At 46.8% G+C, this 27,471-nt stretch overlaps 1 protein-coding gene and 1 long non-coding RNA gene across 5 annotated transcripts in view; both read right to left on the bottom strand.

Moving 5' to 3' along the window:
* Window positions 1-801: 801 nt before the first annotated feature.
* The window catches only part of TIMM9 (translocase of inner mitochondrial membrane 9), a 226,268-nt gene continuing 199,598 nt past the window's right edge, over window positions 802-27,471 (bottom strand). For all 4 annotated transcript variants that reach the window (XM_069637419.1, XM_069637421.1, XM_069637420.1 and 1 more), the window contains one exon: window positions 802-1,295. In XM_069637419.1, the coding sequence (XP_069493520.1) occupies window positions 1,161-1,295 (135 nt within the window). In that variant the 3' untranslated portion in view covers window positions 802-1,160. The remainder of the gene's footprint in view (window positions 1,296-27,471) is intronic.
* Window positions 6,309-7,541, bottom strand: LOC138526755 (uncharacterized). The gene is made up of 3 exons (XR_011283728.1): window positions 7,150-7,541; window positions 6,827-6,945; window positions 6,309-6,661 (listed from the first exon to the last, which is right to left on the bottom strand). It is a non-coding gene; the product is annotated as an uncharacterized lncRNA (long non-coding RNA).

Raw genomic sequence — 27,471 nt, 5'->3', positions numbered from 1 at the left:
AGAGGAAAACAGGGCAGCAATGCTCTGGGTAAGTGCAGCCACAGCATCACGGCTTTGGGTAGTGCAAGGAGAACAAGAGACTGTACGGTTAGAGTTACAGCCCTTAAGTGTGTGGTATGACCAGAAGGCAGTGCAAGGATGACTGATCAAAAAAGAGCCCGGTACCTCGTGAGACTCTAAAAGGTAGCTAAGCAACCAGTCACTACAGCAGATAGGTAGGTCAGCAGGGGAGGGAGAGAGAGAGAAAAGGAAGAGAAAAGTTTAGAGCTGCTTCCGGAACTTCTGGTGGCCTGGCTCAAGTTTGAGAGGGCCAGGCAAGGCTATTCCAGAGGGGGGCACCTGCAGAGAAGAGAGATCTACCTGCCACTCTCTACCTGGGGAAGCAGCTAACCCCAAGAGTTGGAGGTAGCTGAGGAAGGTATTTTGGAAGAGCACTGGATGTAGTGCATGCCCCAGCCCCAGAAAGCCTTGTGGACATGCAATATGCAGGGCAGATTACACATTCAAAACCAGTTTTTAACAATTCTATTTCATTACACACCTATGTTGTAATTTACCCATTTGAATGATCAGTAACCTCCTAATAGTAAATAGAACAGTAGCCTAAAATGGCTCTGTATGCAGCATTTGATCCCATCTGCTCCAAGTGCTTCTTCTGGATGATCACTTTTGCCAGTTTCTTCCCATCATTTGATGTTTTTTGCAAACAAGTCATGGAATAGAGGTTACTGAAGGTTAGTGCACGTTTTCAGAGTAGGGCCAAACACCCATTACACAAATAAAGTGTACAATTGCCTAGTGTTTTACTTTTCACATACTTTTTAATAGGAGATCTGAACAGAACATATGAACAAATCCATTTTCAACTATGTGTTTTAGACACAGCTTGAGTAAACTTAAGACAGCCATAAAACATCATAGTACAGTAAAAAAAGAGAAAAGTAAAAAGGGTTTAAAAAAGGGCCTAAAATAAAGATCTGCAATCGTCAATTTTTTGCTAGAACAAGTGACAGACTGCTCAGCAACGAGTTCTGCTTGTCAAGCCGTCCTTCTCCTTGGTTTGTTCTAGGCCATCGACACAGTCACCAACTTTTTACTTAATAGAATGAGGTATACTGTAACAAATACTGGTCGTGCATCAAAACAAGCCAATAGAATTACTATCGCGGCTGTGAAAGGAGTCCAGCTTTTGCCGCCAAAGCTTCATTTTGCTGAATGTGGTACTCTTGAAATCGCATTGAAATCCGCTGTGTCATTTTCAAATACTTCTGGAGACAGTGTTCTGAACACGTGATCTAGAGAGAGAAAAAAAAGTAACCCAACAACACGTTATTCATAAAGCATGGATATCCACTCTCCCACACATCTAATAAGATTAACCTTTCACCTTCATTAAGGACACCGACTAATTAAGCAACGTTTCATTGATCAAGCTCCCATGTGCTGGCCTCTGAACGTGTAATTCACTGTAATAGACATACTTAACCTTCTTATTTACTGCTTCCAATTCTAAGGTTCTAGTAACCTTTATGAAAAGCCTTTCTTTTAATGGCTTACCAAACTCTTTAAATGCTTCCAAAACTATATCTGCAGGTTCTTTGCGTGTTCCTGGGCTGATTTTTGGGAGAAAGGTATTTTTCAATTTCACTCTGCAGCATTTTGCATGCACTGCCCAGTCCTTAAGGTTATCAATGCAAGGGGACCCAGTCCCTCAATATGGTTTATGGTAGGGCACTACAATATCCCACTAAGATTGTGTGGGGGAAACATTTTCTATCCATTCTTTTTACAGATTGGACAACATACTTACCACAATGTTTGCTGCTAGCGATTCCTTTATTTTTACCTTTTTTTGGGGAGCACTCCTGCACACTTTAGTTTTTTTTGTTTTTGTTGTAAAAAATAAATAAAAATTAAATAAATAAAAATCTCATGGTAGCACAATGGGCATTTCAGTGCTCAAAATGGCTAGGCATACTGTTTGGAGACCTATTTTATTTTTATACTGCATTGCCCTTTTGGCAGTCTCCCTGGGGAGGGATAGGATGTAGCCACATGTGTACATCCTCTTTGCAGGATCTGGCCAGAGCCGGGAAGTAGCTCATTGGACAGCTGTCCAGAATTTAAATAATGCAGGACCATCGTAGGTAAATTGGTGTTGTGCCAAGCCAGGATTACATATATGGGATACATTTCTCACCGTAATCTTATTTCTGATGCTTGCATCTGCTTAGATTCATTGTTAAGCATAGGCCGACATCTAAGAGGATTAAATGTTTTGTTTTCGAAACCCGAAAAGGGATGTCAACAAGGCATGCCAGTAATGTCATCCCTAGTGCGACGTCCACTGTACCCACGGCCCTTCACGCGTCGAGGTTCCTCAGATGGGTTTTTTCCACCATCATAGTCTGACGCAAATCGCTGCGTTTCTGCTTCTGGCTGTCGCCATTACTTATATAAAGTTTAAAGTTAAACTTTTTGGCATTTCGACGACCATACACTGCAAGATCTCTGGCGATGGGCAAGACCATTTGTCAGCAACTATTCCTGTCTCGACAAACTATCTACAGCCTACCTAGGCCACAACGGGCATCAGCCCTGTACAGTAGGGAGAAGGGGGTGGGGGTGAGCGGAGGTCATAGTCCATCTCACTTAGTGAATTCATATTCACCTGTACTCAGTTGTAATCTGCCAGGCTGCCATCTTTCCATACTATGGAAAATACATTTACAGTTTGTCCTTCCTGTAACAGGAAGTCTACCTGGAAGGATTCACACAGTGTGTAAGCTTTGTCTCCCTAGGGATCACTCCGAAAAACAGTGCAAGTCCTGCAGACTGTTTCAGCCAAAAACTTTGAGACCAGAAAACTAAAACGCTGGGCCCACCACGCCATGCAGGCCAAGGCCGCTATGAATGTTGAGGGAGCCTCAAACGATGGCAGCATCAGCGTCCTAAGTGACGCTGAGGGCGATCAGGACCCGATGGATTCCTGCGTGCGAGCCCCAGACTCTACAGGCAAATTGGCAGTTCTACTACAGAGACTACACCCGGCGGCTCAGGCACTCACTTCCACTGCATGCCACACTAAACACCCCCCCACCCCCCCCCCCCCGCCACCCATGGCAGACAATCGACCACGTCGTCGACAGATGAGACAATCGGTGTAGAAGGGAAGGTCCGAAAAAAATCCCTGCGCTCTGGGCCATTGAGTTCTCCACATGACATGCCCCCGAAAGGTCTGTTTCCGACAACGCAAGCAAATCTGGAAAGTCCTCGGGTTCCGTTGAATATGCGTCGAAAGACGAGTCGACGGCTCCAGCTAAAAATTAAAAAATGAGTGAACTCATTAAACACATCTCCGCCAACCTCTTTAAAGCAAAGACGTGAAAAAAAAGAAAACAAAAAAAAAAAAAACCCAAAAACACAAAGGGCCTCCTTACGAGTCCCGTGCCAGAGTTTCCAGCAGGTTACCGCCGGACTCTAATTACCATTCCTCCTCCGTGATTCCCAGAATTACTGGGGCATTACGACCCTGGTGACCTGGGAATTCCGGAGGCGGAATTTCGTAAATCCCCATTCCCATTGAGTCCCATAGGACTCAATGGGAATGGGGAAGTGGAAACACGGACACCATCTCGTGATGGTGCCGGTGTTTCCACGTCCGCCTGCAGGTGGGTGGTGTTAAACCTGCCAGGTCAGACCTGGAGGGAATGACACCTCCGCCTGCAGGACTCGAGATCACCCGGTATGGAAACAATGGTGGCGGCAGATTTACCGTCGCCGTTATTTCCGTACCGGGTGACTCATAATGAGGCCCATACACTCCAAATCCTCGACGCCCGTACCCTCAAAATCACAAGGTTCAAAGGATAGGGATTACTCTGCCCCTAGGGCCACCCTTTTTAATGAGTTCACTCACTTTTGAATTTTTAGCAGGAGCCGTCAACTCTTATTTCAACTGAACCAGAGGACTTTGCAGATTTTCTCGCGTTGTCGGAAACGTACCTTGGGGAGCCTTTGGGAGTGCCATCCCCTCGGGAAGAACTTGATACTTTTTTCCTTTTTTTTACACCGTAATCGTATTTCTTATGGTTGTATCTCCTTAGATTCACATGCTATGCACAGGCCAACATCTAGTGGAAGGTGCAGAGTATTACAGTTGTTTTCGAAACTCAAAAGGGACGTCGACAGGGCGTGCCAGTAATAATCTCTAGTGTGACGTCCACTGTACCCATGGTCCTTCACGCGTCAAGGTCCCTCTGATTGTTTTGTTCTAACATGAGGTTGCATGAAGTGTAGCGCGAGTACACGTGTATCCAAGCAGATAGATAACAGAAAGCTCATAACATCTATGCACCTTCTCTCAGAAAAGGAAGGGTGGGCGCATGTGAATCTGAGCAGATACAAGCATCAGAAATATGATTACGGTGAGTAATGTATCCCTTCTGAGGCTTGTGGAATCTGCTTAGATCACATGCTATGCATAGATTAGTGAGTAGTGTAAGGAAAAGGTGGTGGGTCGTGAGAAGGAGCAGCGGCAAATAGATGTTTTAGAACCGCTTGTCCCACCTGTGTATCTGCTTTGGAATGGATGTCAATGCAGTAGTGCTGAGTGGAAGTGTGTACTGAGCTCCAAGTAGCTGCTTTGCAAATGCTGTCTAAGGGGACATTTGCAATAAAGGACAGGGTAGCAGCTCCTGTGCTCCATGTGGAGTGAGTTCTTGGTGTAAAAGGCAGTTGTTTGATAATGAATAGCATAATTGTATAAATCTGACTTTCCATCTGGAGAAGGCATTTTTGGAAATGTGGTCTCCTTCTCTGCCTGGTGCTACGGAGGCAAACAGTCGATTTGTTTTCCTAAGCAGCCTGGTCTTATTTACATAGTAAAGGACCGCCCTCCTCACATCTAGTGTGTGGAGTTTTACCTCAGCTGAGTTTGTTGGATTCTGAAAGAAAGCCGGAAGCTCAATAGATTGGTTCATGTGGAATTTGGAGATAAATTTAGAGGAGAACCTGGGATGAGTACGTAAAACCAATGTAACTTTATGGATAATAAAGAAAGGGTCCTGCACTGACAATGCTTGCAATTCACTAACTCTTCCTATGGAAGTAATAGCCACTAAGAAGGCAGTCTTGTATGTCAGTTGTTTAAGGCTTGACTTAAACATCGACTCGAATGCCCCCCAGCCCCACAAGCTTTGCTAGTACTACATTGAGATCCCATCCTGGTGGTGGGTTTGAAATCGGAGGGTGGAGTCTCTTTACTCCCTCCATGAATGCCCAATGACTGGAATTTTCCACAATAAAGCTGATAAAGCCGCCACGTGGACCTTTATAGAGTTGAATACTAACCCTGAATCTAACAACTGGAGCATATAATTTAGAATGTGTGAAGGAGTACATTCTATGGGGCTTATTTGTTTTGACTGGCACCACACTACAATCCTCCACTAGTCGAAATAACAGTGTATAGTGTTTGGTTTTCGTGCCTCCTTGAGGATATCTATACACCGTTGTGGTAGATTAAGGTGTCCGAACTCTGACTTCAGGAGCCATGCTGCCTAGTTGATTGAGTGTGGTTGTGGGTGCACCGTTGTTCCCCCGTGTTGGGTTAACAGGTTGGTTTGGCACAGGTGTTTGATGGGATCGTACATCGCCAGTTTTGCGTAGATGCGGATACCACGGTTGTCTCGCCCACATGGTAGCTACTAGGATAAGCTCCATCTGTTCTCTGTGCATCTTGTTCACTAACCTGCGCATTAATGGAGTCAAGGGGAAAAGCGTAAGCAAATTTCCCTGACCAGTTCATCTATAGGGCGTTCCCCTTGGAGTCTGGCTGGGGGAACCTGGATGCAAAGTCTGGGCTTTGCTTGTTTTCTCCTGTAGCGAACAAGTCTAGTGTGGGATAACCCCACTGAGAGAAGATGTGGTCTATGACGTTTGAGTCTAGTTGCCACTCGTGTTCCTCTGGTAGGGGAATCTCTGCTCAGAGAGTCTGCTAGCGTGTCGAGTACCCCTGGAACGTGTTGGGAGGATAGGTATATCCCCCGTCTGAGTGCCCATTTCAATAAGAGCATTGCAGTTGTGCGGTCTGTTAGAATTTGAACCGCCTGGTTCATCAGTTGCGCTTTGGATGCTTCAAGCACTTTGAATACAGCTAGTAGTTCCAGCAGGTTGATCTGGTTCTGTTTTTTGATATATCAAGGAGATCGTTACACCATTTTTTCTGATCTTATGCAAATGTATTGATGCACACCCCACATTCCTGGTACCTTCAGTCCTGAAAAAATAGACCCAGTACATGTTGCTTCCGTTATAAAAAAGTTTTTTAGTTTTAATCACATATTCACAATGATAAAAACACTCATAAAAGTGTTTGGTATGAGTATGACCCAACCTCACACAGCATGGTATAAAAAACAATACAAATCACACATTTGACAAACATAACCACAATGTTAAAAAACAGTACAAAAACACACAATGAATGGATTTAACAATTTTCCAAACACACAGAGTACACTGACTCAGGTACACAAAAATCCTGACATGTTTCAGTTCTTATTTGCACAAATGCATGAACTTTCTTCAGGGGAATAGTTCCATTTCATAGTTTCCACCATGCAATCCAGAGTCACACCTGGGGGTTCCCAAATGGTTCCTAAACCAGGAAACAAACAAAAGGGGCAGTCACCAGACATATGCACCGGTCAGAAAGACTAAGAATCAAATTCCATACCCCAGTGCAAATTGCTTCCAAATCACAATGCACTGGGTAGGAAGGACATGATTGCTGTCAACCTGTCCCTATTGTCGAACTACATACCTCTTAAATTGGTATCAGTAGCGCTGGTGTTTACAAATCACCACAGGTTAGCCGTAGACTCCACAATTCGAGTCTCTATTACTCGATAGCTTCCAAGTAGCTGTCGGTCCACTTCAGTGCTGCAAGCCAACCAAGACATACAATTCATCAACATGTAGCCATAAAGGGTATACCCCATCACCAACATGCACCACCGTGCCACCAACAATTCTCAAGTGAATAACCGAGTGTGACACCACAATTCCATGTCTACTTAGAGAAGCCATATTGTCTAGCTTCTACCACAACACACCACCTAATAGTGAGAACACAAATCGTAATACCTCCTTATTCAATGTATGCCTCCGGAAATTCCATCAAGTTCTTCTTTTAATGGACCGAAAACACTATATTCAATGATTCCCAGGGTCAATGCCTAAAACAAAACATGTATAAACATGCATAAATATGTATAAATATGTAAATGCGAGACCATGCCGCTGCGGTCACTTTCTTGCGTCAATGGCACCCGGTACAAACTGCTAATAAAGTCAACCCAATAAAACTGGATACGACGACACATACCTGTATCCCGCAAAGTGAAGAGTTCCTAGTGCGACCAACTCCTTGAAATTACCGCATGAATGCGTACCGCGCTAAACTTTACAAAAAAATGCTTGCGTATAAACACTAGAGTGTGTCGAGCACCATAGACAGAGGACTACGGGGGCTGCAACAATGGATACAGAAAAAGGACTGCCGTGCCAGAGGACTGCTAGTACTACCATGGATACGGAAACAAGACTTCAATCACAGTGATCGCATCCCAAACAACGGGCCATCAGACAGGCAACGTTACCAGATCCAAAATAAGGGACCTGCACCGACTATAAGATGCCCTTTTTCACCAAAGGAAAAAATCATTAAAAAATATATAAACTAAATATGCATGAAAAACGGCTGTATTATAGCCAATCATGGGCATGAAAAACAGCCCCAAGCTGCCACCCACACCACGTGGATCCAGTCACAAGGGTGGGAATCCAAGATGGCGGCGCTGGATTGCATATTGGAAGGCAAAAGTCAAGAAATATTTCAAAACAAAAAGCATTTCAAAAACATAGAACACCACGTTTAAATCAATAACGATTTTCTGGTTAAAGGTTCTAATCATGTGTATGCTGCCACTCAATTTCTTCATTTAAGCCCACAACATGACTGACATTTGAAAATAATTTTCTGTTCAAACAATAACAATTTCCCATCTGTTTCCAACTTGTTTTTGCCAACCACCTTTTTCAAAATCACCCATCTCAAATCCTCATGTGAATGTTTCATTTGTGTTAAATGTCTGACCATAAGTGCCGTAAGAATCTGGTTTTTTATACAGCTACGTTGTTCCACCATACGTGTACGACACTTCCTATTCGTTTTACCAATATATTGCAGTCCGCATGGACAAGTAATTAAATAAATCATGTTTTCAGTATTGCAGTTTGTCATATCATCAAGAGACCACATCGTGGTAGGATTCAGTAAGACCTGTTTTGTTTCTTTAGTGTAGGCACACATAATACATTGTCCACAAGGAAAATGTCCCTTGACAGGGGGGAGACCCCACAGCGTTGTTTGTCTGGGTACTGTCATCTGTTTGACCGATATATCGTTTCTAATCAACATGCCTCTGATGATCTGACTTTTTTTAAACGCCACTAACGGCGGTAGCACCGATTGATCATTATAAACCTTTTTCCAGGTTTTATTGATGATACCTTTAATTTTGTAAGATAGATTCGAAAAGGTGTTCAGAAACACAATGCGGTTCGCTTCATCGTCCCTCTCCCTCTTTTTTTCTTTTTTTCTAAAAGAGCTTCACGATTATTGTTAAATGCTCTTTTAGGGGATGTTTTCACCAATTTTGCCGGATAACCTTTGCTACGTAGATTGTTAGATAGTGCGGCCTTGCTACTACAATAGTCATGCTGTAAACTGCTATTCCTTTTAAGTCTTAAAAATTGCCCAAAAGGCAAATTTGATTTAATGTGGTTAGCATGATGACTAGAAAAAGTAACAAAGCATTCTTATCAGTCTTTTTTTGTAAGGTTTCACTTTTAGATTCCCTTCATGATGGAAGATAGTAATGTCCAAAAAATTAATCTCTTGTGCATTTATTTCCTTGGTGAATTTTAGAAAAGGATTTTGCGTGTTTAGCCATTCCACAAACAGGTCAGCCTCCACTTTAGAACCTTCCCATACTATGAAAATGTCATCTATATATCGCAGCCACTTTACCAGATGTTTTTTGAAAGGATTAGTGTCGGGGTAGATGACCAGTTTTTCAAAATATTCTACATAGAGATTGGCCAGGTTTGGAGCCATGGCTGCGCCCATTGCCGTACCCTCTATTTCTTCATAGAAACTTCCTTGAAATTGAAAGAAGTTTCTAGTCAAAGCAAATTCAGCACACCACATTATGAAAGCATTGCTAACTGGATGCCCATCTTCTCCGTCTCTCAGAATTTCTTCGACTACTTCTAGTGTAGCTCTTTGTGGAATTACCGTGTACAGTGATTGTATATCGAGGCTGATCAATAAAAAGTTGTTAGAATTATAAGGCAGATTCTCAATTTTATTGATGGCATCCGAGGTGTCCCTCAAATAACTACTCATTTTCAATACAAAAGGCCTCAAATAAAAAATCCACAAATTTGGACAGGGGTTCTAGTATGGAATTGACCCCAAATACAATCGGTCTGCCTGGTGTGTTAATCAGACTCTTGTGCACTTTGGGAAGGATGTAAAACACGGGTACCCGTCCTTGCTTTCTGGTGAGATAATCCCATTCCTGCTTGCTAATCATTTTAGCCTCATAAGCACTACATACCTTAATTTCTATAATAGCCATCAGTGTGTTGGAAGGATCATTAGGGATGGGGCGATAGCTTCTAACATCATTTAGTAACTGTAAGCATTCCCCAACATAATCTGTACGGTTAAGGAGGACAATGGCCCCACCTTTGTCAGCTTGTCTCACGATGACGTCATTTGTCCCAGCTAGCTTGGAAATTAGTGCCCGTTGGATATTACCAAAGTTTGAATGATTGGGTATGCCTCGTTGTTCCAATTTATGAACTTCTTTGAGTACCTGTTTTTCGAACACCTGGGACTCCGAGGTGTAACTATGAGAAGGAGCGTTAAATGTAGATTTATTTCTTAAGCCCGTACGGTTAAGATTTTCATAGGTATTGTCATTCTGGAAATATTCATTTAAATGAACTTTACGCATGAAGCTGTGCAATTCAGATCTGAACTCGAAAGGATCATGGAACTTGGTGGTGACGAAGTTGAGACCTTTGTTTAATACTTGTTCTTCGTTACTACTTAAGGTGTAATTGGATAAATTAACCACCACGGATTCCTCGCCCTGCTGCGAGTTTGTATCCGATTCCCCCAATCCCCTCGGTTGGGTCCCTGTCCTAAAAAAGGACGTCCTTGTCTTTGTTTATTTTGGTACCGTTGTCCTCGACCTCTACCAGTACCCTGTTGGTTACTTGGGTCCGTAGAGCCTGTGCTTCCATCATCACTCGAACTGTACGAGGTATTGCGAAAGTGGACTCTCTTTTTAAAGGAGGACTGACTATTTGTGCCATGATAGGTGTTACCAAATTTATAGCCCTCAACAATGTAGGGAAAAATCTTCTCATGTGAAAAATTAGAGAGATCTTTTCTCATTCTCTTGACCCGCTCAGAATTCGTGTCATTCTTGAATTCTAATAATTGTTTGAGATGTTGATCTAATTTACTCTTGAAAGCCTCGAGGTCCAAGTCTTTCTTCAATTCATCTTGTAATTTCGAAATATCTATATCTATAATGAGCACTAGCCAGTTTATGAGTGTTTTTATCATTGTGAATATTTGATTAAAACTAAAAAACTTTTTTATAACGGAAGCAACACGTACTGGGTCTATTTTTTCAGGACTGAAGGTACCAGGAATGTGGGGTGTGCATCAATACATTTGCATAAGATCAGAAAAAATGTTATAAATGGTGTAACAATCTCCTTGATATATCAAAATTTTGGGCATCCCCTGACCGTGAGAGCGTTTGAAATGGGGTTTCTTCTGCCTTATATAAAGTGGTGATCTGGTTCTGTGTCATGATGTGAGTCCACAGACCATGTGCTGTGTGGTAAATTTAACCATTTAAGTTCACATCAGTCTGCCCTTCTTCAGGCGGGTATATTGTAATCATGTTATCCGTATCCTCATCGTTGCGATCGGGCTGGGGGGCCCCACCATGGCAGCCACCAACTGCCTGCATTCGATTAGGGGTCCCACCTCCTCCTCCCCTCCCCTGCAGACCGCTGTTTCTGCCTCAGCCCATTTCATGATGTCAGTCCACCACAACTCCATCCTCGGCCTATGGGCCGACTTCCAGCACATTGCGATCCTTTGTTTAGCCAGGATGTATGCCAAGTCTTTCATTTTGATAGTGTGCCTCAGGTTACCTGGCCTATGGAACCCCCCCCCCCCCAGCATGCAAGCCCAGGCCGACTCCACCGCCAACGTGATGCCATTTCCTGCTAAGCGAGTCTTCAGTTCTGCCCAGAATCTTCCCACCGCCGGACAGGCCCAAAACATATGCAACATCCCAGCATCCTCCTCCCCACACCTGGGGCACCTCTGAGTCGTCTGGCCACCGAAACTGGCGATCTTACTAGGGGCCAGATAAGCTATGTGTGACATATAATTGAATCTGCTGGAGTCTTGCGTTCCGGGACACTTTATGATATCTTTGGGCTCTATCCCATAGCCCATCAGACATGGGCTCTCCCACCTCATCTTCCCAGAGTTGTCTCAATTGGAGCAATTCCTTCCCCACCTTAGAGCCCAGTAGCACATATATGCGGGATGTCTCATGCCCGCCGCCCTCTGAGATGTCATATCATCTCCATGGTGGCATCCGGTTGTTCAGTAAGCACCTCCGCCGGCCACTTTTCTCACACACGTTTAGCTATTCTGGAGTAGGTTATATACTGCCCCTTATGCACCCCGGTATCCTCCATTAATTTCTGAAATTCCAGTGCCTCCCCTTCCTGCCTTATGTCTCCTAGGGTGGCCAGGCCCATCGGCTCCCAACATCTACGGATCCCTTGTATCAACTGGGGGTCCTCTCTGCATAGTGCCGCCAACGGTACCTGCATCGAAAACGCTGCCAGGTATCCCACCATCCGCCATGCCCTGTGCCGCAACTCCCATCCCAGCACCAACAACCACGCCATCTCCAGTACCTTTGGCCTGGACAACCACACCACTTCTCTAAGTAGGGAGCTGGTTGCATGCACAGCAGCCTGGTTTCAGCCGTTTCCTCTTCAGACAGCCATCTCGCCACGTATTGCAACTGTCCCGCCAAATAATATACCTCAAAATTCGGCAGGTTTATTCCCCCCCCCTTTCATACGAGTTCTGAAGTGTATCAGTTTATCAATAACTCGCTTAAGCCTATTTGCCAGCACAGCCTTTAGAATTTTGCTATCCTGGTTAAGCATCGACAGGGGTCTGTATGACCCGCTGTCCGTGTTAGGCTTACCCGGCTTCAAAAGCGGAATTATCACCGCCTCTCGTAGGGACTCTGGCAACCTGCCCTGCTCATACGCCTCATTAAGCATAGCCAACAACAGGGGAAGCAGCTCTTGTTTGTAGGTTTTCTAAAATTCACTCGGGAGCCCATCTGACCCCGGAGCCTTACAAGTGGGCAGGTGTTGAATCACTAGCTCAAGTTCATCTAATGTAATTGGGGCATCGAGGTCTGCCCATTCTAAATCGTCTAGGGTGGGCAGGCCTACATCCTCAAGTGTTTCCTGGATTTCTTGGTCCCTCGTCCACCTGGGTCTTCATAGAGACATTTATAGTATCCTTCGTTTACTTCCTCCTGGGTGTTTAGGATCTGACCTCCCTGCCCTATGATTTCCCTGATCACTGGCCTTGGTGCCTCGTTCTTATATAGCCAGGCCAGCAGCCTGCCCGGCTTGTCTCCTCCTGCATGCTGCCTTTCAACATATTTCTTATAGCTTATTTTGCATAACCTGTCCCAGTGTTCACTAACTAGCCCGTTTTAGACGTCTTATCCTGACCCAGTCTTCACTCGAGGTGCCTCCCCTATGCATAATGTCCTCCAACGCTTCCTCCGTTCCCAGCAGCTCCCGCTCTATACCCCCCTGGAGCCCTCTAGATTTCGATATAGCCACCCCCCGCAGTACCACTTTAAATGCTTCCCACACCGTTTCCATTGATCGAACACTGCCAGTATTGATCACGTCGGAATCTGCGCTTTAGGGGGTTGGTGTCGCCACTCCAAGACCAGGGGGGAATGGTCTGAGAGCACCCTGGCCTTATATTCCGCGCTCATCTCATCCACCAGCTCTGCAGCAGCGAACACGTAGTCCAGCCTCGTGTGCAGATCATGTGAACCACATAGTGCGAATATTGCCTATCTGCTGGGTGGAACTGCCTCCGGACATCAATTAGGTTGAAATCTCTCAGAAGGGCCAGTAACAGCTTCGTGGGTTTATCAAACTTGCAATCTGATCTGTCTACCTTAGGATTCAATACACAATTAAAGTCTCCGCCCCACAGGATCCCGCCACCTAATAGGGGGATAATTTTCCCATACAGAGTCCGAAAGTAGACCGCTGTATCTTGGTTGGGGGTGTATAAGTTAACGACACTCAACTCCCAGTTTTCCAGCATCCCCCTCATAACTATCAGTCTGCCTTCTGGGTCTCCCGTAGCCTGAAGCAATTGAAATGGCACGCGCGGTGCTATCCAAGTGATGACACCTCTTGCATAGGCCGAATATGTGGCTCCCTCCATGCACCCCCTCCACCTCCTCTTGACCACCTCTAACTTCTCCCTGGTGAGGTGGGTCTCCTGCAATAGTGCTATGTCAATCCTCATTCTTTTCAGGTACATCATCACCTTGTTACGCTTCAAGTAACAGTTGAGGCCCCTTACGTTCCAGGTAACCACTCTAAGGCATCCTGACACCATAGCCTGCCCTCCCTCTCCGCCCCCCAACCCGCCTGATAAGATTCGCATTTTGGTTCGAAACCCCCTCACACCTAAGAAACTCCCCCTTCCTCCCTTATCCCAACAACATTCGAGCCATCCCATAGCTTCTTCCGGGGATTCGAAAAACAAGGTTCTATTTTTGTGGAACACCTTTAGCTTCGCCGGGTAGAGCAACATGTCCTTGTGGCCTGCTTCACGCAATCGCCTCTTCACCGTCCCAAAGTTCATGCGGCTTTGTTGTACCAACAGGGTATAATCTGGGTATTCAGTTATATTTGCTGTTCCCCTTTGTATTGTTCCGCCCTTACGGAAGTGTTCAAGGATTCTTTCCCGATCGATAGTTTAGGATCGTGGCAATCACCGGCCTAAGGGGGGTTCCTGGGGCGGCTTCCGCATCAGTGCCCTGTGCGTTCTTTCCACCGCGAACCCCTGGGACAACACTCCTCCAGTTATCTCCTGCAGTAGCATAGATTCGATGAATTCTGTAGAGTTAGATCCCTCGGCCCCCTCCGGCAGACCAACAATGCGGATATTGTTCCTTCGGGCGCGTCCCTCTGCCCCCTCCGCTCTGCATTCAAGGTTGCCCCACGTTGCACTAGGGCGTGAAGGTCTGCTTTATGTGATGCGCATTCCGCTGTGTTCGGGCCACCTCTTTTTCCAAATTCTCTGTGCGTTCAGCCAGCAACCTAACATCTTGCCGGAGGAGGTTCACTTCCTCTTGCACTGCACCAACTTTAAGCTCCAATGCGGCTTTCAATTCAGTCATAGCCAGTCCCAGTTTGGTCTCCCAGGCCATTTTCAGGTCCGCAATCACTTCAAGGATCTCCTAGTTAGTACCCATGGTGACTGCACTTCCAGCGGGGGTTTTGTCAGTACTTTTGGCTCCCCATGGGCACGGCAGTGTTATGGCGTACTCTAACGTGGGTTGCTTGCTTTTCGTTCTCAAAGGTTTGCTATACATGGCGCCGTGCCACAGGCTTGTAGGCGAGCCTTGCCCCCGGCCAGCGCTAGCGGAACTAGATTGCTGTTAGCGTCTGGGCCCAGATCGACCACACCTGGGGTGTCATGGAGCAACTCATAAGCCACAGGAGTGGGTTGCGTCTTCCCACGTAGAGCTGTAGGTCTGCACTTCGAGCAAGCACCCGCACTTACTGTGGGCCACCTGAACCAGGCCTTGTGCGCTCGGGCAGGCTGTGGGCCCAATTAGGTCCTCCAACTTCCTTTATGTGACCCACATGTGTCCCACTAATTATATTCGCACTCCCCGCTTCGTGAACGCAGGGCGGCAGCGGCCATTTGAGGTACTTATCTCAGAGTATCAGGCTGTGTATATACACCCCACAGCACACCTCATCGTTCAGAACCTGCCACCATTTTGTGCCCATCCGCTGGCCATGTTACGCACACCTCCTTCATGGGGTGGGAGTGTAGTCAGGGGCACTTTAATAAAGGTCCAAACTATTTCAGGAGAGGGGAGCACCAGCAGGTTGCGATTTTATGAGCTCTCCTCCCCGATCTTCTGGAATCCTGCTGCTGTAGTTCGCATGGCCACCCGCACTACTCGTGCGCCAGGTTCGCTGTGCTTCAATCTGGCGCCCCTCAGCGGGCTACTGTCTACGCAGCCCCAGGCGCACAACTGACACTCCGGACGATCTGGCCGCCTAATCCTACTCTGGGATGCCAAGGCCGCTCCCGTGCGGGCCGAGGGGTCCCGCCGTCTGTTCTTCATTCCTTGTGCGGGCTTATCACCAGTGTGCTCCGGTGCGCAGCACACCTGAGCGCTGTGTGGCCACCGGGCTCTTCGCTGCTTGAGCTCGTTCCCCGAGCAGTAATGCTCGGGGGCAGGCACCCAGCGGCCCAGAGCCACAGTCTCCGGTTCCTGGACATCAGCTGTTGGGCCAGGGTCTCATGTCTTGTGTTGGCCCCCCTCGGCCCCAGTATATTCGGAGCGCTGATCCAAACGAGCCTCGAGGTCCAGCCGATGCGGTCCTAGCGCCAGCCGCCCCGCCTCCTCATGCGGTCTCCCGCTTCATATATAGTCACAAGTGAGGCCATCCAGAGCACAGTATGCTCGTCCTCGTCGTGCCGAGGGTGGATCTTCTCTTAACGCAGCTTGCGCTATAACCGTGCACCCAACGCGCACCCCATCTGCACTACAAGCTATCCCTTTGTGCTGGAGCGTCCGCCATTTTCTTTTTCTTTTCGGTCTCTGTCTCAGGGACTTCGCTCACTCCGTACAGTTGTTTCATTAGTTGTACGGGCTCCAGACTTTCCCCGTCTGTGCCCAGAGTATTCACAGGCTGATGCCTATATTTCCTTCAGCCAAGGGCAAGTGCATCTGTACATTTGTCCGGATTAATTCAGGATCAATGGAAGCTCCTCCAAGAGCACGTCTGCTCACATGGCTCTCGTAGCCACGCCCCTGGGTTTTCCCCTTTAACCAATTTTCTCTTGACCACCAGCGTAGGTTTTGAACTAGTGTTGGTGAAACAACCAGTAGATTGTCCCACTGACCACTTGCCTGAGACCACTGTTTCGCCAACCACTCCTGCATTGGTCTCATGCTCAGACGTGCATGTGGGACTAGATATAAGCACAATGCCATCATGCCTAGCAAACGCATTGCTTTGCATACGCTTATCTGGAGTACGGCTTGATACTGGTGTATTTGCCCAAGCATGTTCTGCACCCTTTCCATGGACAGAAAGGCTAAGTCTGTTCTTGTATCTAATACAGCTCCTAGGAACTGTTTTGTTGTGTTTGGTACAAGACTTGATTTTGACATTTATCAAGAAGCCCAATTGAAAGAGAAGATTTATGGTTCTTTGCGTGTTTAGTTTGCAAAGATGGGGTGTTTCTCCTGTGATCAGCCAGTCGTCCAGGTAGGGGTACACTGGGATTGCCTCCCTGCACAGGTGCGCCAGTACCTTGGTGAATACCCTTAGAGCTGAAGCTATTCCGAACTGTAGCACCTATAATTCGTAGTGCTCGTTTGCTACTTTGAACCGCAAGAGTTTTCTGTGCGCTGGGAGCATTGAAATATGAAAATAGGCATCTTTCATACCCAATGTTGCCATGTAATCCCGTTTTAGCAGTGGAATTACCTCTAAGCGTTGTCATGCAGAACTTTCGTGACTTTACATAAGTGTTTGCAGGGCGTAAGTCTAATGCTGGGCACATGGTTGGCTCTTTTTTTGGCACAAGGAAGTATGTTTACTAAATAACCTTGTTTACCTCGTTGGACGGCACCATCTCGATGGCGTCCTTGAGGAGCAGCGCATCGACGACTTCTACCAGGAGGAGTTCTTCCTTTGAGGTCTTCCTCTGGCGCAGGGGTGGTTCTATGGTTTTTCTAGGAGCTCCACACAATAACCTCCCGCTACTGTAGATAATACCTACTTGTCCGTGGTTATTCCCTCCCATGCGTGGGTGAAGTTTGAAATCCGTCCCCATACTGGGGAGGCATGGGAGGAGGCCTCTACCGGGCAGTCCTTGTTTGGAAGGTGTTCCTCCACCTCGTGAAGTGGGGCATCCCCCAGCCGTGTGATCTGCGCTGGCCCCTTGGATAACCCTGGGACGCTTGAATTGGGTTTCATAATGAATTTTGACCGTATCCGGACCCTCTTTGGGAACTTTGGCCTCAAAAACAGCACAAATTGTTCCCGCCAGGTTGTTAGTCAGTTGCCTAAGCTTTTTGAGGGGATCATATTCCTCTTTGGCTGATTTCAGAACGTCCTCTATCGCTTTGTCAAATAGTACGGTTGGTTCCACTGGCATGTTGAGTAACGTGGCCTGGGTCTCAAGCGTGAAGACAGGCGTGGCGCTAAACAATGGTTCCTTCCGCAATAATATAAGCCCACGTTAACTGCAGCATCAAGGTTGTTCTTTAGCAAGCTGCTGGCAGTGGCTTTGCCTTCTGCTGCTACTAGAGTAAGTTTAGATTTTAATGGCTCTGGAACAGAGCCAATGAGGGCTGTAATCTCATCCCATTTATGGCAGTCCAAGCTCACTGTAACGCTCACCTGATTCCCGCAGAGGCGCCGGTCTTGACTGGGTGAATGCCGTATCTTCAAAGGTGATGTGTAACACACGGTTGGCTCTTTGGGCTGGACCTCTGTGCACTGTATGTCTGACTCGAAGAGTAAGATGTCTGCAGATAGAAAATATGGGATTAATGAACTGGGGTTATTGGGTGCCTCTCTCCTCTTCCCTTTCTCTTCTCCTGTAGGACCCCAAAGGTTAACGCCCTCACCTTAGGTAAGTGAACGCCAAGCTCTCCATCTGCCTCGGGGCAGGGTGCCGTAACCAGTTTCTTCACTGGATAAGGGTGCAGGCCTCTTGACCTCAGAGGACTGCTGTCCGTCGTTAACTGCACGAACGGTAAGTTCTGGGCACTTCAAATGTCAAAAGTCTTTTGTAATGATATCTCTTGTTTTGCAGGGTTCCGGCGATGGCGGATAGCGGGCTGATGAGAGTTTAGGATCGAACCCGCGTGAGGAATAGAAGCGCCTGGAAGCACGTAAGTAAGCGCTTGTAGCCTGCTTCACGATGCGCACTAACTGTCCCTTTTATCTTGCAGATACAAGTTCGGAGCTTTAGAGAAGCTGAAGGGTGCTGGAATACCCACTGGATTCGGCGTGGGAAGGAGTAATGGCACGCGAGTAATAAAGTTGCCCAATGTCTTTAAACGCACCTTCTTTTGTCTTTCAGATGCGGGATGCAGCGCCGAAGGCCTCCGGAGCGTGCGAAGAGCTGGTAAGCTTTTGTCTTTCAGATGCCGGAATGCAGCGCGAGGCGTTGGTGACAGCCGATGGACCAGGTAAGAGATGCGCTGCCACTGAAGACCGTAGTGCTAACCTGTTCTTTCTTTGTCTTTACAGGTGCTGCTGAAGACTGGATTCCAGGATGGTAAGCCTTTGTTCCCTTAGGCCCAGGATCAGAAGCAGAAGACACGATGAGCGTTCTGCTGCAGAGAATGCAGAATAACGCAAAGCAAGATTCATCCATCGGGTGTGGTTTAAATAGCCTCCTGTAGTGCTTAGGTGTCTCCTTCCACAGCCACGCCTAGGTAAGAAAAGAGTTCCTGCTTTCCAGAAGAGTTCCAGTGTTCTGAACCTAGGGAGTGGCTCCTGCCCCACCCAACAGGAAAAGTAGTCCCAAACAGAAGAGGATCAGGGGTTCAACTGGCAGGTAAGTAAGCAGCATGGTCTGCTGCAGGTAAGTCCACCCAAGCATTATGAGCCCGGCGCTTCCAGCGCTGGGACTGGGCATCTTTATGAGCCTGGTGCCACTGGCGCCAGAACAGGGTCCAAAAGGTCCCAATTGGGACTGGCTGGCACTCGGAACCGGGCTTATGGGTCTGCTTCCACGGGAGTCGGGCAAGTCCTGATCTTTTGGAAGCAGAGATCATGACACTCACCAACAGTGTGGAATTGTTGGCGATACTAGTTTGAAATGCTGCCGAAGTTGCATCTTTCCTCCCCATGGTATAGAGCTTCTTGCTCTCCTTGTCTGGGGGAGCTTCTGAAGAGGCTAGTGGTGTACCTTGCCCTCTTCCGAGTAGTTGTAACAACTAGCGAATCTGGCTTAAACTGTCCTCTAATATATTAAGGATCAGATGGCGCCGGGCGGAATAGTGTTTCTATCCTCGGGTTTACTGCTCTGGTTTGATTTGGCGTTTCCAGTGAAGCTTGGATTCTTCTCTGTACCAACTTTTTTGTCTCAGAGGAGATCTTTGACAAAATCTTTGTCTTACTGAGTCTCCTGTGTTTGAATACCGAAGTGCTCAGCTGCTTTGATTAATAAGTCATTGAATAAGGGCTGATTATCTACTGGAGAATCAGGGACCAGGGAATCTTGTTGAATTGGAGAAGACATAGTATACACTTCTGCATCATCATCATCGTATTGATATTCCTGCTGATCCCCTTCAGTGTCTGTATGGATGTCATAAAGGTCAGCAGAGATGCGAGACCTTTTAGCTGGTGGTTGTGATGAACAGTGGCTGGGATGAAGACAGTGGCTGAGAAGTGGAACACAGGGGCTGAGAGCTTGAAGACTGAGCAGTAGGAGGTGTGTTCTGAAAGGTTTCTATTACATGAGTTTTTTTTAAGACATTTGCAAAAAGTCCTTCTAGACATCCCCTATGTCCTCTGCTGCCCATAGGGCTGAGCTGGGGATGGCCCCAGGGTGGGGTATGTCGGGGACTTTTGGTGTAGGTTGACCCTTATTATGTAAGGCCACACTTAAGGGACCCTCATCCTCTTCTTGTGAGACAAAGTTTCCTTAGAAGGGGTAGATTTATCCCTATGAGACTTGTCCTTGTCTTTATGAGACTTGTCTCTATGATCAGAACTCTTGAAGGAAAACTTCTTGGAATGAGAAGCCTTTAATAGGCTTTCTGGGACATGTTTTGTAATCAGGTGTGATAACCCTGTATTTTTGGACTTCCATCCGGTTTCGACGAAATGCGTCGAGTTTCAACATTGGGAAAGACCTCTGCTGCGTCTGTCGACGTTCGGTCGAAGGAGTTTTATGGGCGGCATCCTTTGTCTTACGGGGCCCGATATGGGGTGACTGGGATTTCCAGTGCCCAGAGGACAGGGAATCTACTGATCTCCCCCTACATGCCAAATCTGGGTATTTGGTCGGCTGTGACGACACATCGCCGCAGCGTTTGTGCTTACTGTGGATAGAGGAAGTGCTCTTGCCGCCGGGTGTCATCCCCATAAAAGGGCCGCCGGCCGGCTACTAGGGTCAGGGGCTTGCACTTGGGAACTTGGAATGTTCCCAGTCGCCCTCGCCGTCCGAAAAAACAGCAACGCTGCTGTTACTGGAGGCTCCCTCCATGGCAGCCTCAACCTGCATGGCGTGATGGGCCCAGCGTTTAGTTCTGCGATCTTTAAGGATCTTAGGTTTAAAGAGATTGTAAGCTCGACAGTGCCCTTTGTCGTGGTCGCGATTCAGACAGTTTGCACACTCTGTGTTTGTCGATCCACAGAAATTTTCCATTACATGTGGGGCAGAATTTATAGGGCGTCTTATCCATGTCTGGGAAGGGCAGCCAGGTGATAAAGGGAAAAGGTGGGAAAATGCATGGTCATTGACCACCCCCACTCTCCCTACTGTAAGGGCCTATTCCCAGTGGGCCTTCCAAGGCCGAAAGGGTCAGTTGCAACTTGACTCCGTCCGACGGCGTTGTCTTGTCCTTTCCACCGCGTCGAGGAACGATGTCAGAAGGAAAAGGACAGAAAGAGTAACTATAATTAAACTTTTCATAAGTAAATATCGTCAGCCCAAATAGAACTCTGCCAGAAGCGACCGCTCACGATGGCGGAAAAAAACAATCTGAGGGACCTCGACGCTTGAAGGACCATGGGTACAGTGGACACCACACTAGGGATATTACTGGCACGCCCGGTTGATGTCCCTTTGAGTTTTGAAAACAACTGTAATACTCTGCAGCTTTCACTAGATGTCGGCCTATGCATAGCATGCAATCTAAGCATATTCCACAAGAGGGAGAGAGAGAGCGCTAGCGAGCTGGAGCACTGTATACAGAGTAATGACTTCTCCCGTTTTGGGATTTTCTGCAGCCTGGTGCTGTGAATTGCGACGTGCATCCCTGTTTTGGGCGAGTGACATAGCTGCTAGTGCCCTCTGACAAGAAGGGGGTACTGGCGGTGGACCTCTGGGGACATGGGCCCAGCTACCACTGTACTCTTGTTAGAACCGGATAGAGACCTATCAGATTGCACGAGTTACCGCCCTATCTCATTAAAAATGGGGAAGCAAAGATCTACTCCATGATCTTGGCACGTAGGTTAGCTAACATCCTCCTGAAAATAATTCACCCGGACCACGCAGGTTTCGTGAAAGGGCACCATACATACAATATCCGCAGAGCCATAGACACCATCAAATGGGGACGGAGGACAGCAAAGCGTTTTTCAGTGTTAGCATTAGACGCTTCTAGAGCCTTCGACAGCCTAGACTGGGACTTTTTACAACTGACCGTCGAAAAATGTGGATGCGGGCCGATCTTCACCCGTATGATATTAGCTAACTACGGGAACCCAACCACAAGAATAATGATTAATGGACAGCTCTCAGAGAGTATCCCGATCCGTAAAGGAACAAGGCAGGGGGGCCCGCTGTCACCACTGATCTTTGCCATGGCGATGGAGCCCCTGGCCCAGATGTATCGCGATGAACAGGGAATTCACGCGGTGGCGGCAGAAGCCAGTGGTACTCAGAAAATAGCCCTCTATGCAGATCATGTTCTACTCTTCTTGAAAGAAAGAACACACTTGCTCCCCATGGCTATAAAGCTGCTAGATAATTCGCAAAAGGTCTCCGGGTTCCATATTAACTATCCCAAATCCAAGACGGTTAACATTACCGAAGACCCAGAGCAAGTGTTAGAATGGGGGGGACGCTATCCACTAAAATGGGAACATAAGTCCATTAAACACCTAGGAATACACCTAGCATCTACGTATGGGAGGCTTTATGGGGCAAATATTCCAGAACTGCTGAAAACTCTGACAGAGGATCTCAAAAGATGGGACATGCAGGAGTTGTCCTGATTCGCGCGCAGCAATCAAGATGTCGCTCCTCCCCAGGTTCTTATACGTGGTGGGAGCGCTCCCAATACGAATCCCAGGTCCAGCTATTAAAAATCTACAAAAGGGAAGTTATGACCTTTACCTGGAAATGGAAAAAGCCCAGAGTTCATAGAAAGGTCCTGTTCCGGCCACAAGCACTCAAGGGGCTGGGGGTACCAGAATTCTGCAGATATCTATGGGCAGCACAAGTAGCGCCGATGCTGCAATGGGTTACCCGGGACAACCAGAACCGATGGGCAACCATGAAAAAGGAAACAACCATAGCCCCTCCTAGAAAGTCTAGGATTCCTAACCGCAAGACACAAGGGTAAGGGGGGGTGCATTACTGGAAACTACAAAGGCCACCATATGGTACTGGGACAAAGCGTTATGGGGAAAAGGGATAAAACTAGGTGGAGGCCCACTCACACCAATGGGCCATAACCCAGACTTCACACCGGGCGTGCAGCCCAATTTCTGGACACTCTGGGGAGGAGGGCAAGCCCTGACACTTGGGGATTTTTACACATAGGGGATACCCTTAACATTCGAAGAGTGCAAAGATAGGTTCCAGACACCCGAAAGTAAACGCTTCCGCTACACCCAAATTAGACATTGGATTACGAACAGTACGGGAGGGGGCATCCTGGGACCCAATAGAACTGATACTACTGTAAAAGAAGGGGCACCAGTGAAAGGGACGTAGATGTAGGGAAAACAATACCGGGGAGGCATGGAGCCAAATATGGCGCCGGGGCATGAAAAGCTCCAAGTGCGGCATATAAAATATGCCCGAGGTGGTATATGACGCCACAACGAAAGCACTACATCAATCCAAGCTACCCCTCAACATGCTGGTGGTGCTGAGGGCAACCCAGGGACCGGATCCATATGTGGTGGGCCTGCCCAGTGGCAGAGACGTATGGGAAGGAAATCGTTGGTCACATTAAAGTCGTCATGGGGGTGCAACTGCTTTTGACCCAGCAGTGGTTTTGCTGGGGGAAGCAGTGGCAGGAAGTTACGCTAACACAGGGAACATAGCTACCCTCATCACCCATATGTTGAGTGCAGGCAGAATCAATCTAGAGCACACATGGAAAAATAAACAGGGGCCGGTGGTGGTTATGTGGCGTGTGAGACTATGGGAAGTGATGGCAATGGAAAAGGTGACAGCATTGGCATATGGCTCATACCCAAAATACCTGAATATGTGGATGCCCCTCCGTGAGTTTATGGAGGATAAGAAACAAATGTAGCAAGATCCCAGAACACAAACATGGGCACTGACCTTCCCGAGCCGCCATCTCTGGTACGCGGTTAGCCAATGCAGAAAAAGTGGGCAGGGCTTAACCCACTACTTATGTTTTCTGCTTCACACACATGGCCCGGATGGGGAGGCTAGGGTTATGGCTTGGAAAAGGTGCCCAAACCCAGCCACGAAAGGGGTATAAAAGCAAGATACAAGCAGCAGGAAATGTGGGTTTTTCCAGGTGAAGGCAGAGTTGGAGGACCAAGAGAACGAGAAGGAGGGAGGATTGATTAGCGGATTGTGGAGGTAAATTGTGGAGCATGTGAAATATTGACGAGGGAGTGAAAGTGGTACTGCAGCATGCGTGTTTGTGTGCTATATGTTTAGACAATGTAGTGTAAGGAGTGAATGACTACTCAGTAAAAGGAGGGTGACTGTGTAGAGTAGTGTGAAGGAGGGAAAAGTATTGTGAAGGAAGGAGAGGTAACAAAGGGTGGAGGTGAGACCACGGAAGGAACGGACGAGTGGTGAGAGGAGTGAAATTGAGGAATAATAAGAGTAGAAAAGGGACAGCAAAGGGTGAGCGTGGTAGAACTGGCCTGAATAAACATGTGCATTTGCAAGGCACTATCCCAACCCTCCCCACCCCCCTCATTACAAAACAGACCATTTGATAGCCTAGGGAGAGTTAGTAACTCCAGTAGAGAGTCTAGAGAGATGACATTCAGCCTTTAGGTTATCATTTCCAGCTGAAGACAGAGCTAGACAGTAGGCAATAATCTGGGAGGGAGAAGGACAGCCATAAGCCACTTAAAAGCTTCAATAAAAACCATTGAACCACTTCTGAGACTGTACCAAAAAGGTCAAAGTTGGTGAACAGAACCACTAAAAGGCCAGACAAAACTGATAAAGTTTTCCACTGAAGAACCCTCAGCACCCGCAACACCTGGACCGCCAATTCTGGAACCGATGGTGAGAGCACTTATCCCCAATGACCTAAATTAACTGGGGCCACTGTGGTCTTGATCAGGGTTTGAGGGTCTGGGTTACATACCTCATGTTTATTCTATTGGATGTAAAGTCCTAGCCTGAAGTTTCATGGGCCTGGCATTTGGTGGTGGAACCAGAGCCTGGGCTGTGGTCCTGACTGCGACAAACAAGAAAACTTTAGATAGGTAGCTGCCCCTTCCCCACAAGGGGAAAATGTCTCATCTTAAGAAAATACTATACTGTGTGAGGCAGGCAAGGTTCAAGAGAGAGACAAACTCAAATGTCAGTTTCAAAACCTTTATTTACTATAATGCTGGGGTTGGTGTAACACCTAACTGGCCCCAACTCTAATGGGATTGTTCCCTCAACTGATGTTTCGAAGGGCGGCCAATGTCAAAGTCCAAAACCCGTGTGCGTCTACATATGCTTGCCCTCACTCTGCCAAAATGTGGTAGGAATTGGGATTGATGGTTAATTCTATTTACTAGCATCCTATTAGGAGATCAACAGCAGAGATAGGAACATCCTCTAGCCTTGTTCCTATTATACAAACATGGGTCTTTATGGTATTACCTGTGGTCTATATCGGTAGCAGATGAATTGATATTAATCTTGGTACAGTCTATGTTGTGCTTGATCTTTCCTCTCACCCAATCTCATGTACTTAACTCTTTCCGTCTCTAACTTGGGCATTGTATAATGGGTTTTGAATTTGGAACAATGAGACATGGATCAGTGATAAGAGTCAGCATACCAGATAAAGGCTTTCGGGACTTCTTCCACCTCTTATTGTCCCATGGGTATACTGCATCTCACCTGGGGTACCCCCCATGGATACAACCCCAGACTCCGCTACCCAGGTGATCCTCCCTCGCTGGTCCGCCCCTAGGATTGGGATCCAAGAGCGATGACCCTTCCCTGGCCACCTCAGCAAATGATTCCTGGGCACTACCTGTGAGAATGCCCTCAGGCTTCTCACAACTGTAACAAAGGCCATCTACCACACCAAGCCTCAGTGCTTCCTATAGGAGAACTGGGAATACCGCTGTAAATTATCCTAATTCTACAGAACCTGGTTACTTACCATAAACATTGGTGGACTTCGTTCACAAGATAGGGCTTAGACTTTGTTGAGATGGATTTCTAGAATCTGGCTTGGTGGACAGATTTTAAGCCACACCAGATATGGTTAACGGGCAACTGAGAGTTTAGCCAAAATCTAATCAAGGTAGCAATGGAGAGCTGTCAAGGCTCAGTCTCAGAAGACTGAAAGTGGGGGTCAGGAAACCTCAATGAGTCCACACAGTATGGCACGCAATTAAATTTAGACATCAATTTTTAATATGAAATGATAAAGAACATTAACCTAAGGGTTTCCCTACCTAACTAAACTAGTGTGCTTATCACTAGTGAAGGCTGTAATTAAAAGTCTGTCCTCTGTCCCAAAACTAACCTAGCCTGACCCTATCACTTATAATAAATAACAGAAAGGACCAGGAGAATGGCCCCAAAGCTCACAGTTCTCCTTAATAGGAAAGCTTCAGAAAGTACCTTGCCATTTCTTGTAGAAAGTTTTCTAGTTCTTGAAAACGGCTCCCCCAGGACCTCATTTTTGGGTTCCTTTTCTTCCTCTTATTTTTCTCTTAATAATTCTCATTCTATTCTATATTCTTTTCACTAAACCATAAAGGTGGAGTACTCGTTAAACTTTCACTCCTCTCATCGCTCTTTGTAGGATTCTCACCCTTCTTAGACAATTACTCACCATTCACTGAGACAGTTATTAGTCCTGCTCTGTTTACAGGTTTGCCACTCTCTGGAACAAGTACGATTACGCCATTCTATGTTCGGTTTCATAACATTCTTAGATATCACTCACGCCTGTTATCCCGGGACTTCCCTTTACCTGAAATGCAATGGGGCCACATCACTGGTTCAACGTTCTTCCTTGCTTCGGTTTCACTGTTCTTCAGGATGGCTTTTTGCTTCTCTGGAGACACGCTGAGGTCTCTGAACATGGTATCGGCTCAGTTAGGGTTCTTCTTTCTCTCTCCCTGTTGACCACCACCTCTCGTACTTGTTTCCCTCCTAGGATAAGCCTCATTCTAGTAGACCTGTTAAGCAAGATTGTGTGCAGTACCCTTTGGGATACTACAGCAAACTTGAACTTCTGGCAATAGGTAACGAAATCTTTGATATAAGTCTGTACTACACATGTTGGTAGCGTGGCTGGGCAGCCATGCTTCTCTCAAGAAGGGTCAATGTGAGCAGTAGGGTTTTTACACAGATTCACAATGACAAATCCAAACAAACACTTACATTCAAAGTTTCTTGATTAAACCATTTTTAATTTCTTTGTCAGTTTGATAAGCCTTCTTCAGAAGGGGCAATATAACAATAACACACAAATACACTCCAAAATACACACTTAGTTTCTCTAAATCAGCAAGTACCCATTTGTGATGGCACTCAGACACTTCCTACACCCTCAGGTGACTTAAATAACTAGGACCTTAGACATTAATATATCACTGGTACATTTAGAGCAATATTGAGATTGGTGTAACAGAAAATGGTTATTAGAATAAAACAAAGGTCACATACATTTTCTGAAGCAGATAAGTACCTTTGAACCCCCCCCAATGCAAAGTAAATTAACCCTTTCATGGAGGTAAGGTAAAACACAAAGTCAGATGTAAGAAGAGTCTTTCAGCGAGCCAGCTAGAAGTTAGAAAAAGTCTAGGTGAGCT

The sequence above is a fragment of the Ambystoma mexicanum genome, chromosome 14 (assembly GCF_040938575.1).
Source record: "Ambystoma mexicanum isolate Mex_15411 chromosome 14, UKY_AmexF1_1, whole genome shotgun sequence".
In the NCBI taxonomy this organism is placed as follows: domain Eukaryota; kingdom Metazoa; phylum Chordata; class Amphibia; order Caudata; family Ambystomatidae; genus Ambystoma; species Ambystoma mexicanum.
The sequence above is the reverse complement of the archived record's forward strand: the minus strand, read 5'-3'. Positions and strand labels throughout refer to the sequence as shown.